The following is a 14,467-nucleotide window of genomic DNA, read 5'->3' on the forward strand; positions in this document are numbered from 1 at the left end:
ATATGTATTAACTTCAACTGCAGTGGAAAAATGCTTTTATTATAAACGTAATCCAACGGCCTTTGCCTCTTATTCCCCTTTTGATAGGGTGAAGTATTATTACAAAAATAGTCACATTCTACTTGTCTTCCTGCTCTTTCTCCATTTACCAGAGTTATTGTTTTCATTCAGCATATACTGTAGGACTTTGCCATTTTTCAATTACTGTTATGATATTCTCTTTGTAAAGTCTTCCAACGTCTTCCACTTTCCTGGAAGGCTTTTCATTTGAAATAGTGTTGCATTACTTTGACTCTAGCCCAACGAAAATCTGAAAGAACATTATCATTTGAAAGAATTGCAATGATTTACCCAGAAGCTCCAAACTAAAACAGAGTCACTGTAAGGAACACTGAATGTGACAGATCAAACTGAAGATGCAGATCAAATCACTTACTTTGAGACAAGACTGTCATTAATAACCTACTCTTCTTTTCTCACGCAGTTCCTAGTCCGATCATTCTTGTTAACTGTAGATGAAACTATAATGAATATAATTCAATCACAAAGGAATATAAACTCCTTTACTCTTTGAACTGCACTGTTTCTTCTCTACTTCTCTTGTTTTGTTTTTTTGTTGGAGTTGGTAAATTACTTGGTAACCTCGCTCTTACGTAATAACATTTTTTTTAATCTTCTTTTGTTTGTAGGTTTTACAATGTAATGCATAAGCAGCAGGTAATCTTTGGGCGGTGGGGCCAATGAGAAGCTTTTCTTTGACTTATTATCCACTGTAGATCCTGCAGTGTAGCTACAAAAACACACAAACACACCCAAACACACACACACGCACACGTGCACACACACTGGAAGGTGGTGGTCGTTTATCAGACAAACTATAATGAGAGCATTAATCCAAGCTACTGGAACGAGGTCAGAAATACCCTGAGTCACCAAGCCTCCCCTGAAGCTCAGTTGTGTGTGTATGTGTGTGTATGTATGTGTGTGTGTGCAGCCAAGTACACAACACTTGTTTACTGTCTCTGCAGGTAAAGCTTGATGATGCAACACTGACTCAGCGGGTACCAGAGATCTTGTTTCCATGGCGCAGCATGGTTGTCAGGGGTGATGGTACTCTGAGGCGGGTGAAGAGGGACTGGGTCATTCCGCCTATCAACGTTGCCGAAAACTCACGAGGACAGTTCCCTGAGGACCTCGTCAGAGTAAGACATACGCGTACACAAACACACACACACACACACACACACACACACACACACACACACACACACACACACACACACACACACACACACACACACACACACACACACACACACACACACACACACACACACACACACACACACACACACTTGCACACACAAAGAAGAAGGCCTGTCTAACCGTAGCAGTGAGGACTCTTCACTGACGAGCCCTGTAGCAAGGAAACAAGAAAACAACAGTTACATAGCACATTCATATTAAAGGAAATACTATGAGGTTAACAAACAAGCATACAACATTAAACACAGAGACACATAAACCTGTAGTTAAACATTCAAATGCAATATAAATAGACAACCGCAACGATATACAGCTAATTAAATGCACGGTAACCAAGGGATGTTGTTAGTCTGTTTTTGAATGTTAACAGCGAGGCGGACCTAAGCTGGACTGACAATATTTCAGCAGCTAGGAGCATAGAAACAAAAATAAGCTTCACCAACTTTGCATTTAACCTGTGCAACACAAAAGGCCCGTGCCTGATGACCTTCAAAGTCTGACTTCAGGGATGTGCTATGGAACAATGCAAGGCACAGTAGAGAAGACAATGCAATAAGCAACTGGAGATAAAAGCATAGACTAACTTTCATCCAGCTGGGACTAAAGCCTCTTCATTTAGATTCATTATAAGGCCTACAAAGTAAGATCATTATTAGCTGCTTTACATGCACCTTATGGAAGATTAACAACATATATTTGATAATTTTGCTCTGCTTTGTATGCTGTTAATGCATTCAATTCTGGCTTCAATGAGATGGGATTATGATTAATTAATTAATAATAATACTTTTTTGGGGAAATTACGAAGATAAAGCAGAGGACCCATAATTGAGCCCTGGAGGATTCCTTTTCAATTATGTTTATATTAAATTAAATTAGCTTAATTCTTAAGTTATATAGTATATAAAAGCTGTACAAATACCTGATGTTGTATCTTTAGGTCGAATATAACACAAGCAAGCCCTGACCCAGACAAGCATCTCGATTCTCAGACCTTTCTTTGTGAAAGCGACAGCAGCACCAGACATGTTTTCTTTTGTTCTCTTACTTGCTTCCAGCCATGTAGTTGAGACTGATACATTACACATGAAATACCTTTGTGATATTTGAGAAAGGAATCTCATTGTGGTCCTAGGCGAGCGGCATATGTAACAAAATATGCAACCAGCTGTCCAAGATTTTGACTGCATGTCACAGCGTTTATTTGGCGAATAGAGCTGGCTCAGGTGTCATCACCTGACCGCAGTCTGGAACTTAAGATTCTGCTGAAAGCTCCTAAAGCTAGTTAGTAAAGTTTTGGGCCATTTTTAAGCCTTCATCAGAGACAGAGAGAGATGGCTGTAAATGAGGGAGTGACATATACAATGGTCTCTGATGTTGAGTCATGGTTAACTTCTAAGTTAAAAGGGTGCCCAAATAGATCAGACTCCTCAGTTTACATTATGTTAAATACACTTCACCAAAAGCTAAGTAAACTTACTCACATCAGTTGGACTATCTCCTTTGAAGCAGTCTCAGCTGCAAACACTTTATTTTGGGTTCTACAGCTAAAAGCTAGCTCAAGCTAAGGCTAACACTCCATTAAGATTAAGTGTTGTCAGTGTCAGATTGATTTGTTATGAAAATACTAATTATAGTTTTCAATAGATTTTTTTATTGCATGAGATTTTATGGCACATTTGACTTAACACTTATAGCTTTTCCTGTACATGTCACAAGTGCTGATAAGCTCATGGGACTAATTTGTGAGTGATCCTGTTACTATGAGTACAGTAGTATGTTGAGGAATATGTCAACATAAAATATTCTTCCCCATCCATTTCTATATAATAGTACAAATAACATTGCTGATTTTTTCGTGGATTAAATGGCGTTGCAGTAAAACCTGTATTTTTGTGTTTTGTAAACATGCTTGAGTTTATGCTGAGCGTTGTCTTTGCAGAGCTGCCTTCCTCTTCTTGGTTATGATCATATGGACAGCGAGCAGGATATAAATGGTGCACCACGCATCATAGTTTACTTTGACTTCAGTTCCAATCAGATTTTCTGTAGTTATGATGCAGCAGCCTCAAGCATTGGCTGAGTGTTGCTTTTACAATCCTAAAATCATACCGACATATGAGACACATCCAGGCCACAATCATAAAGTTTAGTTTCACTCGTGTATATTTGTATTCTTACCATTAAACAGGCAGTCATTCTAACTGGGAGGAAAAGTCTCCCACACAACTCTGACAGCAGTCAAAGCAGGGACTTTTAAAATGACTGTACTCTCTATTACTAACTATTACTTGTTCCAACTCCATCCTGTGTAGGAAATTAATTGTAAATCCTCCCCTACTCTTCCCCTATTTGCCTGTGTTTCAGATTCGCTCAGACAGAGATAACAACAGGATGCTGCGTTACAGTGTGACGGGCCCCGGGGCCGACCAGCCTCCGACCGGCATCTTCATCATCAGCCCAATCTCAGGCGAGCTGTCTGTCACCAAGCCTCTGGACAGAGAGCACATCTCCAACTTCCATGTAAGACTTTTCACGCAGCTAAGGTCAACAGCGAGGGATCATTTAATATTACATTTTTACTAAAAGACACCTTCACTTTGTTCTTTTTTCAGTCGTTCTTTTTCTTCACCTTAAACAAAAAACATAAAGAACAATAGTCTTTGGTGAAGGGCAGAAAAACAGGAAAGAAGCTTGAATTTCAATTTTTGCAAATCATATTGAGGAAAATAAATTAAAATATGTACTTGATGGCTAAACAATAACATGTATCCTATGTCCTATACCAGGGGTGCCCAACCAGTCGATCGCGATCGACCGGGAGATACCCGGTCGATCGCGAGATGTGTCTAAAAATAGAACAACAATATTCTGTTTTACCGTTAATGTCCTAACATAATCTTCCTGTGCCAGAATAATGCACTTGTACGCATCAAAGCTTTTTGATTGGCCGGCGTGACCCCATGTGACGGGCCGTCACTGAAGTTGTCCTTGTCAACAGGAGTGACATTCCGCACACACACAAGACCCCGATTATGGCAGAAGCAAAAAAGCCCAAAATATATAATTTTCACTCCGAGTGGGAGGATGATTATTTTTGTATCCATTCCAATTCAAAGTCCATCGGTCTCATCTGCAATGTGAGCGTGGCTTTATCGAATAAGGGTAATTTAGGAGCGGCATTTCAAAACTGCACAAACGCTACGAGACGGAATTCCCTCCTAATTCTGCCCTACACTCACAAAAGGGGAGGGACCTGAAATGACAGCTAAATGCACAGCAGTCCATTTTCACCTGGCCCAACAACAAGAGCAAGGCTGCTACCATAGCATCTTATCGTGTCAGTCACGTTCTTGCGAAACACATGAAGTCTTTCAAAGACGGCGAAGTTGTGAAAGAAGCATTCCTGGAGGCTGCCGACGCGCTTTTGGGGGACAGTAAAAATAACAGTAGCATTTCAACAGGTTTTTGACATAATAAAAACTCAAGTTAGATACCGTTATTAATCAGCTGTAAGTTTTAGTTTGTTTGAACTTATTCATTATAATTATTGTACAAAATGTTATAAGAATGCACACTTAAATTGATTATAGTCTATTATCAATTCAGGTTAAGAAACTAGTGTTGCTTGCTTGCATCCTATTTTAAAGGCATTTATTTTTATACTCTACTAAAATGCAACAAAAAAAGGGTTTGATTCTATTAATTTTGTCTTTTTTATTGCACTTTGGGTGCAGATTCCTGTGTAGCTGCAGATCTGAGTTGACTTATTAGTAAGCCTAATTTATACTTTTGTAGCAACACTATTTTTATATAATGGCAAAGAAAGGGTTCAGAGTATTTTCTTTTTTTCCTGTGTCATATGTGGCAGCACTGTTCAATGTTTCTTGAAAACATTACCCACTGTAGTATGTGACGTGTGAATAAACTCCAACTCTGTATCAACAACACTGTTGTGTGACTTCAGTTAAATACTTGTGTGTGTGTAGATTAGAAAGAGGTAAGATAAAGGATCTGCAGTATTTGATGAAGTATTCATCGTACGAAGGTCAGTTTTATACAAGTAGAAGTGTGTATTTACCTGGTCGTAGGCTATCAGTAATGGCTATGCCTCTCTATTTGGACTGGTAGATCTCTGCAGACTGGCAACTTTAAAAGTAACTCTCTGTTCAAAAAAGGTTGGGCAGGGCACCCCTGTCCTATACAGTAGGTGGTTCTAAAAATGATCTTGTTGGAAAAAACAGGGACTTTGGAGTCATGTAAGGGGCACATCATTCTAGCTTCACACAACTGCTATAATTTTTTTACTTGAAAATGTCAACATTTAAGGAAATCACTTTTCCTTAAGTTAAATGAAAAGATAGTTACCATACATATCAGCTTGAGTCACAATGTTGTTAGCCTAGCATGGAACAAAGACTGAAAGTAGCTAGCCTGGCCCAGTCCAAAGTAAAATACCCATCCCAAGACTTTCATTTAATTAGTTAGCTTGTTAGCTAGTCAGTTAGTTAGTTATTTAGTCATCTGGCTAGTTAGTTAGTTAGTTAGCATGCTAGCTAGATTTGTGTAAAAAGGGAATTTGAATGTTGTTAAAATCAGCTAAAGCACGCAATAACACCAACTGTAACACTAATCCAGACTATTTAATTTTTCCTATGATTTACTTTGTGCTTCACTTGATGTTAATCTGCTTGCAACACCCCCCACCCTCATTTTTATTTTTCACCCTTGCTGTCACTCTATCTGGATTTATTCTCTCTCATGCACAGAGATGAAGAGGAAGTTCTTTAAAAACGACTCGTGGTGTTTGCTCACTATATCTAATACAGTCACACACACCTCTCAGAGCAGAGTCTAACCTTTTGATCTGGAGGAATGCACACACACAACTCACACGGGGGGGTGGAAATCTGGAGTCGCAGCAGGGTGATTTGCATTTAAGCTGTCTAATGAATATTCATGTGATTGGATGTAGTTGTCAGAGCTGGGAGCTGGGATTGGCTGCATGTTTATTCATGAGGGAGCCTTTGGCTCACTGAGAGCCTCATACAGATGCTACGTAGGCTGTGAAGGAATGACTTAGCAAGGGTCCAAGGCCTATCAATAGCTTTATTCAGCAACTTTGGCCACCTATTGCTTTAAACATTAAAATTCCCATGTCATGGCCATTTGTACTGATCATAATTCCATTGTTGAGGTATATCAATCAATCAATCAATCAATCAATCAATCAATCAATCAATGTTTATGTATATAGCCCAATATCACAAATGTTACATTTGTCTCAGTGGACTTCACAGTTTGTACAGAATATCAGTATGGCAACACGACACCCTCTGTCCTGAGACCCTCACATCGTACAAGGAAAAACTTCCAGAGAAAAACCTACAGTTTAAAAAGGAACACGGGAGAAACCTCAGGGAGAGCAACAGAGGAGGGATCCCTCTCCCAGGACGGACAGACGTGCAATAGATGCCTTCTGTAAATTGAAAAGATAATACATTTGCAACATAGGTAGTCCAAATGTTTGGAAATGCGTGTCTATAATAAGAAGATGAATCCACGTGGATATCCATCCAGGACTTATGATCCAGGACCACAGCAGCAGGCACAGCCACGACTGAAAATCCAGGGCTCGCGATCCAGGACACAGGACCGCAGCAACAGGATCATCCATGACTCCGGATCCCGACGTATATAGACACCAAAAAGAAAGAAATTTGGGGAAGCTGGGTTAATCGGAACATGAGAGTACACAGGTATAGACAGAGAGAAGGAAGAAGTAAGGTGTTCCCCGACAGTCTAAGCCTAAAGCAGCAAAACTAGGGGCTGAATCTAATCAGCCCTAACTATAAGCTTTATCAAAAAGGAAGGTCTTAAGTGCACTCTTAAAAACGGATAGGGTGTCTGCCGCCCGAACACAAACTGGAAGCTGATTCCACAAATGTGGAGCTTGATAAGAAAAGGCTCTGGCTCCCATTGTACTTTTAGAGACTCTAGGAACAACCAACAACCCTGCATTCTTGGAACGCAATGCCCTAGTAGGACAGTAGGGTATAATGAGTTCTTTAAGGTAAGATGTCGCCTGCCCATTAAGGGCTTTGTAGGCGAGATGAAGAATTTGAAATTATATCCTGTGTTCTATAGCGAGCCAGTGTAAGGCAGCCAGAACAGGAGTAATGTGGTCCCTTTTCCTAACTCTGGTTAGTACACGAGCTGCAGCATTTTGAATCAGCTGAAGCGACTTAACTGACTTCTTGGTACACCCTGATAATAAGGAGTTACAATAATCCAGCCAAGAAGTAACAAATGCATGGAAAAGTTTCTTTGCATCGTTTTGAGGCAAGATCTGCCTGATTTTTGCAATGTTACGTAGATGGAAGTAGGCGGTCCTTGAAATAGATTTTATGTGGGCGTTAAAGGATAAATCCTGATCAAATATAACACCAAGATTCCTTACAGTCTCACTGGAGGCCAAATTAATGCCATCCATAGTCAATATATCTTTAGATAGTTTGTTTCGTAGATTCTTTGGGCCGAGTACAATAACTACAGTTTTGGCCGTGTTTAACATCAAAAAGTTTAAAGTCATCCACGTTTTTAAGTCTTTGAGGCAGTCTTGAATTGATTAATTTCATCAGGCTTGATTGATAAATATAGTTGAGTATCATCCGCAAAACAATGAAAATGTACAGAAAGATTCCTTATAATATTGCCTAACGGAAGCATATATAATGTGAACAAAATAGGTCCAAGCACTATCTAGGTCTACTAGAATAGATTTACATTCTTCAATTTTCCAAACTCACATTGGTTTCTCATACAGTATCTCTGTATAGTATGTGTATTCACTCTCTGTCCTAAACGGCTTGTTGGAGGTCCTACCTCCCCACTCCCGATGAGCCCACTGTGCTCTGATTGTTCAGCTCGCCCACTCTGTTCTGATGAGTCCACCACCGTTACAGCGGAACATCAGTGATTATGTGTTACAATGGCATTAGCAACCAGAAAATGTCACCAGTAATGACAAATAGATGAAAATGCTGCGTGGGGTCTGGGTGCCGTGTTGGCGGAACGTTGCGGGGCTCGCTGCTCCGCCCTTTGAGGCTCGGAGCGGACAGTGTGAGCTGGATTACTGGTGTCGTCTCCTGGTTGCTGCGAGACAGTTAGACACCGCAGAGCTCAGCCTGAGCACACACACACACACACACACACACACACACACACACACACACACACACACACACACACACACACACACACACACACACACACACACACACACACACACACACACTCACACACACACACACACACACACACACACACACACACACACACACACACACACACACACACACACACACACACACACACACACACACACACACACACTGTTGGAGATTTGGAGGATGTTTAAAACCAACCTCGTCTCCGCGTGTCGTTTGATAAGCTGGGTAAATTCGTAAAAAGGAAGGGATTAAGAAACACCAGAATGCAAGTTAAACAATAATCTTGTTTTAATGATACAAGGTAACAATACAAATACAAAGGAATCACGAAGCACTCTGCAGAGTACTCCGGGCTCAGGTTCTACCACGTGTGAGACAGGTCTCAGGAACGGCCGGTGAAAAACAAGAGCGCGAACCAAAGGAAAACACAGTCTTTCATACTAAAACACAGGAGGAGGAGGTGTACGTGCTTTCCCCCAGAGGTCATCTTATTGGCAGAGACCAACACATGGCCTGTCGCACCCAATCAGTGCGACACAGCAGCTTGTAGCCAGCACACACACATCCCGTTTATGGCCCTTTGTCCCTGAGTCCATCTTCCCCCCTTCAGGTTACCACACACAAGTTAAAAGTATGTTTTAATATATAGTTTTTACAGTTGGCTAAATATGTACGTAATACATGTTAATTACTTTCATATCAATAATAACGAGGAACACATTACCTATGCTCTTAAGCAGTATTAGAGATGCTTTTCAAATAGTCAAACTTCACACAGGCCTAATATAGAGAACACACTCATTAGTCCTACAGCCCTTCCATTTGTTTGAGCTATCGTTCACATCTTTACTTCAAATAAAAGGTTTCACATTGCATATTTCCAGCTTCCTTTCCACATACTGTTATTATTAATACAAAGTAACCAACCACACATATCTATTGAAAACAAGTCGATTTCCCTGATAATTGACATGCTGAAACTCTTCGGAATGTGTCCCCTCCCCCAGCTCTCTCGTCCCTGTCATAAAAGCTGCTTCTATTTCATATAGAATAAGAAAACATGTTTAAGCTAATTTCTCCACAATGTTTGTAGCCATTTAGTACCCGCACATGAAAGAATAAGAACAGAGGTATAGTTGACCAGTAATCATGTAGCACATATATTTACTGCAATGAAAACACACACACATCTGCTCCAAGCATGTGTAACGCACACCCTTCTTTTACGAGGGAAACATTCCAGAGTCTTGGCACTAACCCCAAATAAGGGTGTCCCCTGCTCACATAACTCTCTAAACACAAGGACTTCACCTCAATATATTGGGGGAGGGAAAAGATACTTTGTCCCTTCTAATTTAACACACATGAATATATATAAGGTGACATTAAAAGGAATATACCAGATTGAACTTTCCTGCCATACCACGTTACTTTAATACTTCAAATAATTCAAATAATCCTTCAATTCCCCCTTTTTGGTCTCGCCTCACGAGACCAACACACATACGACATTTGAAACAAACTACTGTCATTCTTTGATACTGTGTCTGTCCCCCTTCATTAAACCCTTGAGAACAGAAAACAACCTCCAATGACAGTGAAGAAACTATCAGAGTGAGAGCCTGAGTGCCAGAAAGCAGCATCCTTGCGTGTTGTTGAATCATCAGGGCCCCCCCCCCTCAGCGGAATACGCCAACAAGGGCAGCTGATAGGGAGGGGGAGATGCGGCCTTTCCTTCAAAGGTGGAACTGATGAATCTGATCAGAGAGAAGTAGACTCCTCTGCTGCCTCGAGAAGTCCCCCAGCCCGCTGACCCCTCCTTCCAAGTCGTCTGCTGTAGGGATGTCCGCGAGGTCCTTCTCCTCCAGTCCGCTGATGCCTGCTTCCAAGTTGTCTGCTGTAGGGATGTCCGCGTTGACGATAGCCAGGTCCATCCTGATGTCCTCCAAGGTCCTAGCCGGAGTGTTCCTCGCCGCACACTGGCTCCAGTAGTACCAGATGTCCCTCTTTGCTCCTCGGCGGACGGCATGAGATGTCCTCTGGGTCACTCTGTAGAGGCCGGAGAACCTGGGGTTGAGTCACGTAGGCCTGACGACCTTCAGCCAGACGAACTCCGCTGTGTCGGCCTCCTGCTCCTCGGGTCCCCCTTTTGGCGTCAGCCACCTGTGTGGAGAAATCTGATACCCACCCCTCAAGTCTACGCTCAGTGCTTCTGGGCCCTCAGGTGTTTGACCCACCGCTGGTAGGCCACTTCAGAATTCTAATACTTGGCCTGTGTCAACAAAATAAACCCCAACATCTTCAGGTGAACTAAATAACATATCTCAATAGCTCTGAATTCCTGACAAGCATCTGTGTTATTATAAATGAAATCCTTGAGATCCCATTTAAAATCTAAATATAATATGAACTGCTAATGTTTCTGGTAATGGAACACACTAATGTTATGGATTAAAAACAACTAAAATCATGATACTGACAAAGTGAATAATTTCCAGGCGAGACTGCTTCTACCTGTCACTGCTTGGATATTATCAAGCTGAAAAATGAATACAGAAATCCAACATACTGTCATCAAATGTCTTTCTATTATGACTTTAAATTAAATGTACATCCCCATAATGATCTAAACAGTCTATGGCTTTTACTTCTTTACCAGGCTAGTTACAAGATGTTGTCTAAATTAAATTCTATCTCATTACATTACTATGTTTTAACTTAGCTGTAATATGTTCTTTCTACATTTCAAACCTCAGTTACTTTAATACCTGTTGAAATATTACAAAATTGTTTTCATTATCACAGTTCACCTTCTCTGGTATTCTCATTCTGGAATTACCTCTCTCAGTAGCCCCTTGGCCACTGATTCTGCATCTGTGTTACCTGTTATAACTCAATCAATATTAGAAACATGTCAACATTCATCAAACAGTATCTTATCCCCAGATATGGAGCAGGTTAAATCTAAAACTGTCAATCAATGGTCAGATTGAACATCTGAGTTGGGGCGGCAGGTTTCTTCCAGTCCCTAAATGAAAATATCCCCCACTCCCCCTTTTTACACATGTAAACATGTGTAATAAAATCCTGTATGGGAAGAAAACCTTCAGGTAACCAGTGGGTACAAGAAAATACCAAACATCATTCACAAAAGTATATCCATCATCTTTCACAGTAAACACTCCAGGGAAAATAAGTGTTCATTTCCAGCTGGCAGTCCTAAAAGAAACAGAATCTTTAGATTTTAGTTTGAGTTTTACATTTGCAAACCGCCAACTCCTGTGGGAATTAGAAACGGGTCACATGTGCATTTTTCCAAATGCGTGGAATTGTAGGAAACCTGTGTTTCCCATGGAGCTCCAAAATAATGTATTAGTCCAAAGACATGCTCGGTTAGTTATTGTTTTAGAATCATGCAGTTACACTGATCACATGCAGAAATTCCTCCACACTCACACTGTCAGGTTGTAAAGTCAAGTTTGGTCAGCCCCAGAGTCAGTCATTGATAGTGCTTTTCTCAAGTCACACTGTCAGTCAGGGTCAAAGGTCATTTGGTCTCAGTTTCATTGGCCATGTGTCGTGCTCTGCAGAGACTTTGATATTTCAGCAAAGGCCAGTATCCTCTTTCTACAAAAATCAGTCATATATGGAGCGCCATCATTTATCAATTCACGATTACCACCTTAAGTCAGATATCTCTAACTTGTCATCGGGACGGCTGCTTCCCACATTTCCTGCAACTTGGTACAAAACTCACTTCATAATAGTACTACTACTACTGCAATTTATTTACAACTAAGTAGTATTAAAATGTCTAAGAAATCTAATTCAGAAACTTGTGTACATAACTATTATCTTAAGTCAAAACATTACTAGGATCTGTGTAGCTCTGCATTTCATAGCTCATTATACTCATTTATCTTCAATTCCGGTCTACTTAAAAACAATGTTAAACTCTTTAGCAGTGTGTGGAACCTTGGGTGTCCGAACATGCAACCATCACCCTTTACTTTATCAAGGATTAAAAACAGTTTCCATCCTAAAGCCCTCCTATGGTAATAACTATGCCACAATGGTGAAATCAATATTGTAACAAATGAGATCACTACTTTATTCACACATGAATAAAAATCTCTTGAAGAATGATTTATTAATATGATGGAAAGATTGAAGAATATGGTTCTACACTGTGCTACTCCAAAACACCCCCTGCTTAAAGTGTAGTGCATATTTCCCTCATGTCTCCCCCTTTAACCCTCAGTGTGTTTTTAGGATGATTTTCTCATTTTACATTAATAGTTTCCTCTTTACTGCTATTTTGAATTTACCAATCGATTATTTCATGGTTAATACCTCGTTTTATCTTTACTTATTTATCAAGTCAATTCAAGTTCTGTAAATGTGGTGTCTTCTATGTGCGTTTTGTGAATAAGTGTGTTTATGTGTAAACTCACTCATTCCCGTTTTCCTTTTCTCCTCCCCTGGTTGTCTCAAGCCGTGACCCCGACCTCCTCACTTCAACTCGACTATGCCAACTCCTCTGATTCTGTCTTCTCTTCAGTCCATCAGCTCTTGAATCCATCCGCTGTAACTGTTTTAGGCAGCCTTTGGCCCAGTCACATCTGCAGCCCACATCATGCCACTGTTCTTTGCACTGCTTTGCATTTCATCTCCTCCTTTACAGTCTCTCTGCTGCTTTATGGAGGGCGGATTCTGCTCTCATGTCCCCCACTCTGCTCCTGTGCCAAATCTCGTGGCTCAGCCCTGTCTGAGGGACTGATGAGAGTATTTCTGTATGTCAGCAAGCGGTTTGGTTCTGGATGCCTCAGGTGGAGACGGTTCAGCTCCGGTTCTCTGTCTGTTTGATGGAGAAGGAGGAGCCGCCTTTTGGGTTAGGTCTTTTGTCTGCTTGGAGGGACGGGGTCGTAGCCTTTCTAACTCAGAGGGGGAGTCCAGGTCCCGGGACGCATTATCCATAAGAAATCTAGCACACTGAGATTAAATCAATCCAACCCTTTCCACTCTGTCTCTTTCTAATCATACTATCTGTCTTGGTTGCTAAATGCCATCTAAACAACACCATTAATGTCTACTAATGATATTACAAAAACTCCCTCTATAAATTGTTTCATCCATTGTTACATATCTACCCAACCTGACTCTTTCAGGAAACCATTTTCTTCCATAAATTGAAATACCTGTTTCAAGCATCACATATTTCACACACTACGAAAGAACATCTCCATACTTTCTCCAATATTTTAAATCCCACTGTTACTTAGAACAATAGTAAACCTGCAGAGCACACTGATCAGATCACAGTAATATAATTTGACTCAAGTGTAGGTCCATGTCTACTTTCCATTTTACTTATTACTTTTGGTGAATATTTATTTATATTGTCTAAATTCCTTGTCTATGATGTGCAAACAGTTAGAGTATAAAAATGTGTTTTTCTCAATGTATTTACACTCCACGGATTCTTGAGTTTACTCATCTCCTGGTGTTGTCGTTCCTAAAAATGTTAGCAAACACAAAACTCCCACTACAACATTTATAGATAAATTGATCTAGCAAAATGAACTCTTTTCTAATTCAAAATGTGACAAAAGAACAATGATTTGTCTTTCACAAGATGGTGGTCTAACAGAATGACTCTTGACCTCATGGGGTCAAATAGATTTAGCCATGAGGCGGCTGACTTTAAAATGAACTGGGACAAAGAAACCACATGCATGTGGGTACATTATAGTCTAGAAATATAACACAAAACAACACTACTTAAAAATAATAACAATTCAAATGACTTCTGGTGAAAAGCATGAAGAACAAAACAACTTAATCTACTCTCAATGTTCATGTACACCATCACTGTGTATTTAATCAGTAGTTACCGGTTGTATCCTTAATCAAACTATTTCACCATCTTCACTTATTTTAGGTTACTCATTCAACAATATGACATTCTC

The 14,467-nt window shown here is 40.4% G+C and overlaps 1 protein-coding gene across 2 annotated transcripts in view; it reads left to right on the top strand.

Annotated features, from left to right (window-relative positions):
* LOC307031495 (cadherin-2-like) overlaps positions 1–14,467 on the top strand; it is a 140,990-nt gene that overhangs the window by 58,705 nt on the left and 67,818 nt on the right. For both annotated transcript variants that reach the window (XM_079668651.1, XM_079668652.1), the window contains 2 exons: positions 1,029–1,202; positions 3,634–3,789. In XM_079668651.1, the coding sequence (XP_079524777.1) occupies positions 1,029–1,202; positions 3,634–3,789 (330 nt within the window). The remainder of the gene's footprint in view (positions 1–1,028; positions 1,203–3,633; positions 3,790–14,467) is intronic.

Source organism: Notothenia rossii (assembly GCF_949606895.1).
Source record: "Notothenia rossii genome assembly, chromosome: 1".
NCBI classification, from domain to species: domain Eukaryota; kingdom Metazoa; phylum Chordata; class Actinopteri; order Perciformes; family Nototheniidae; genus Notothenia; species Notothenia rossii.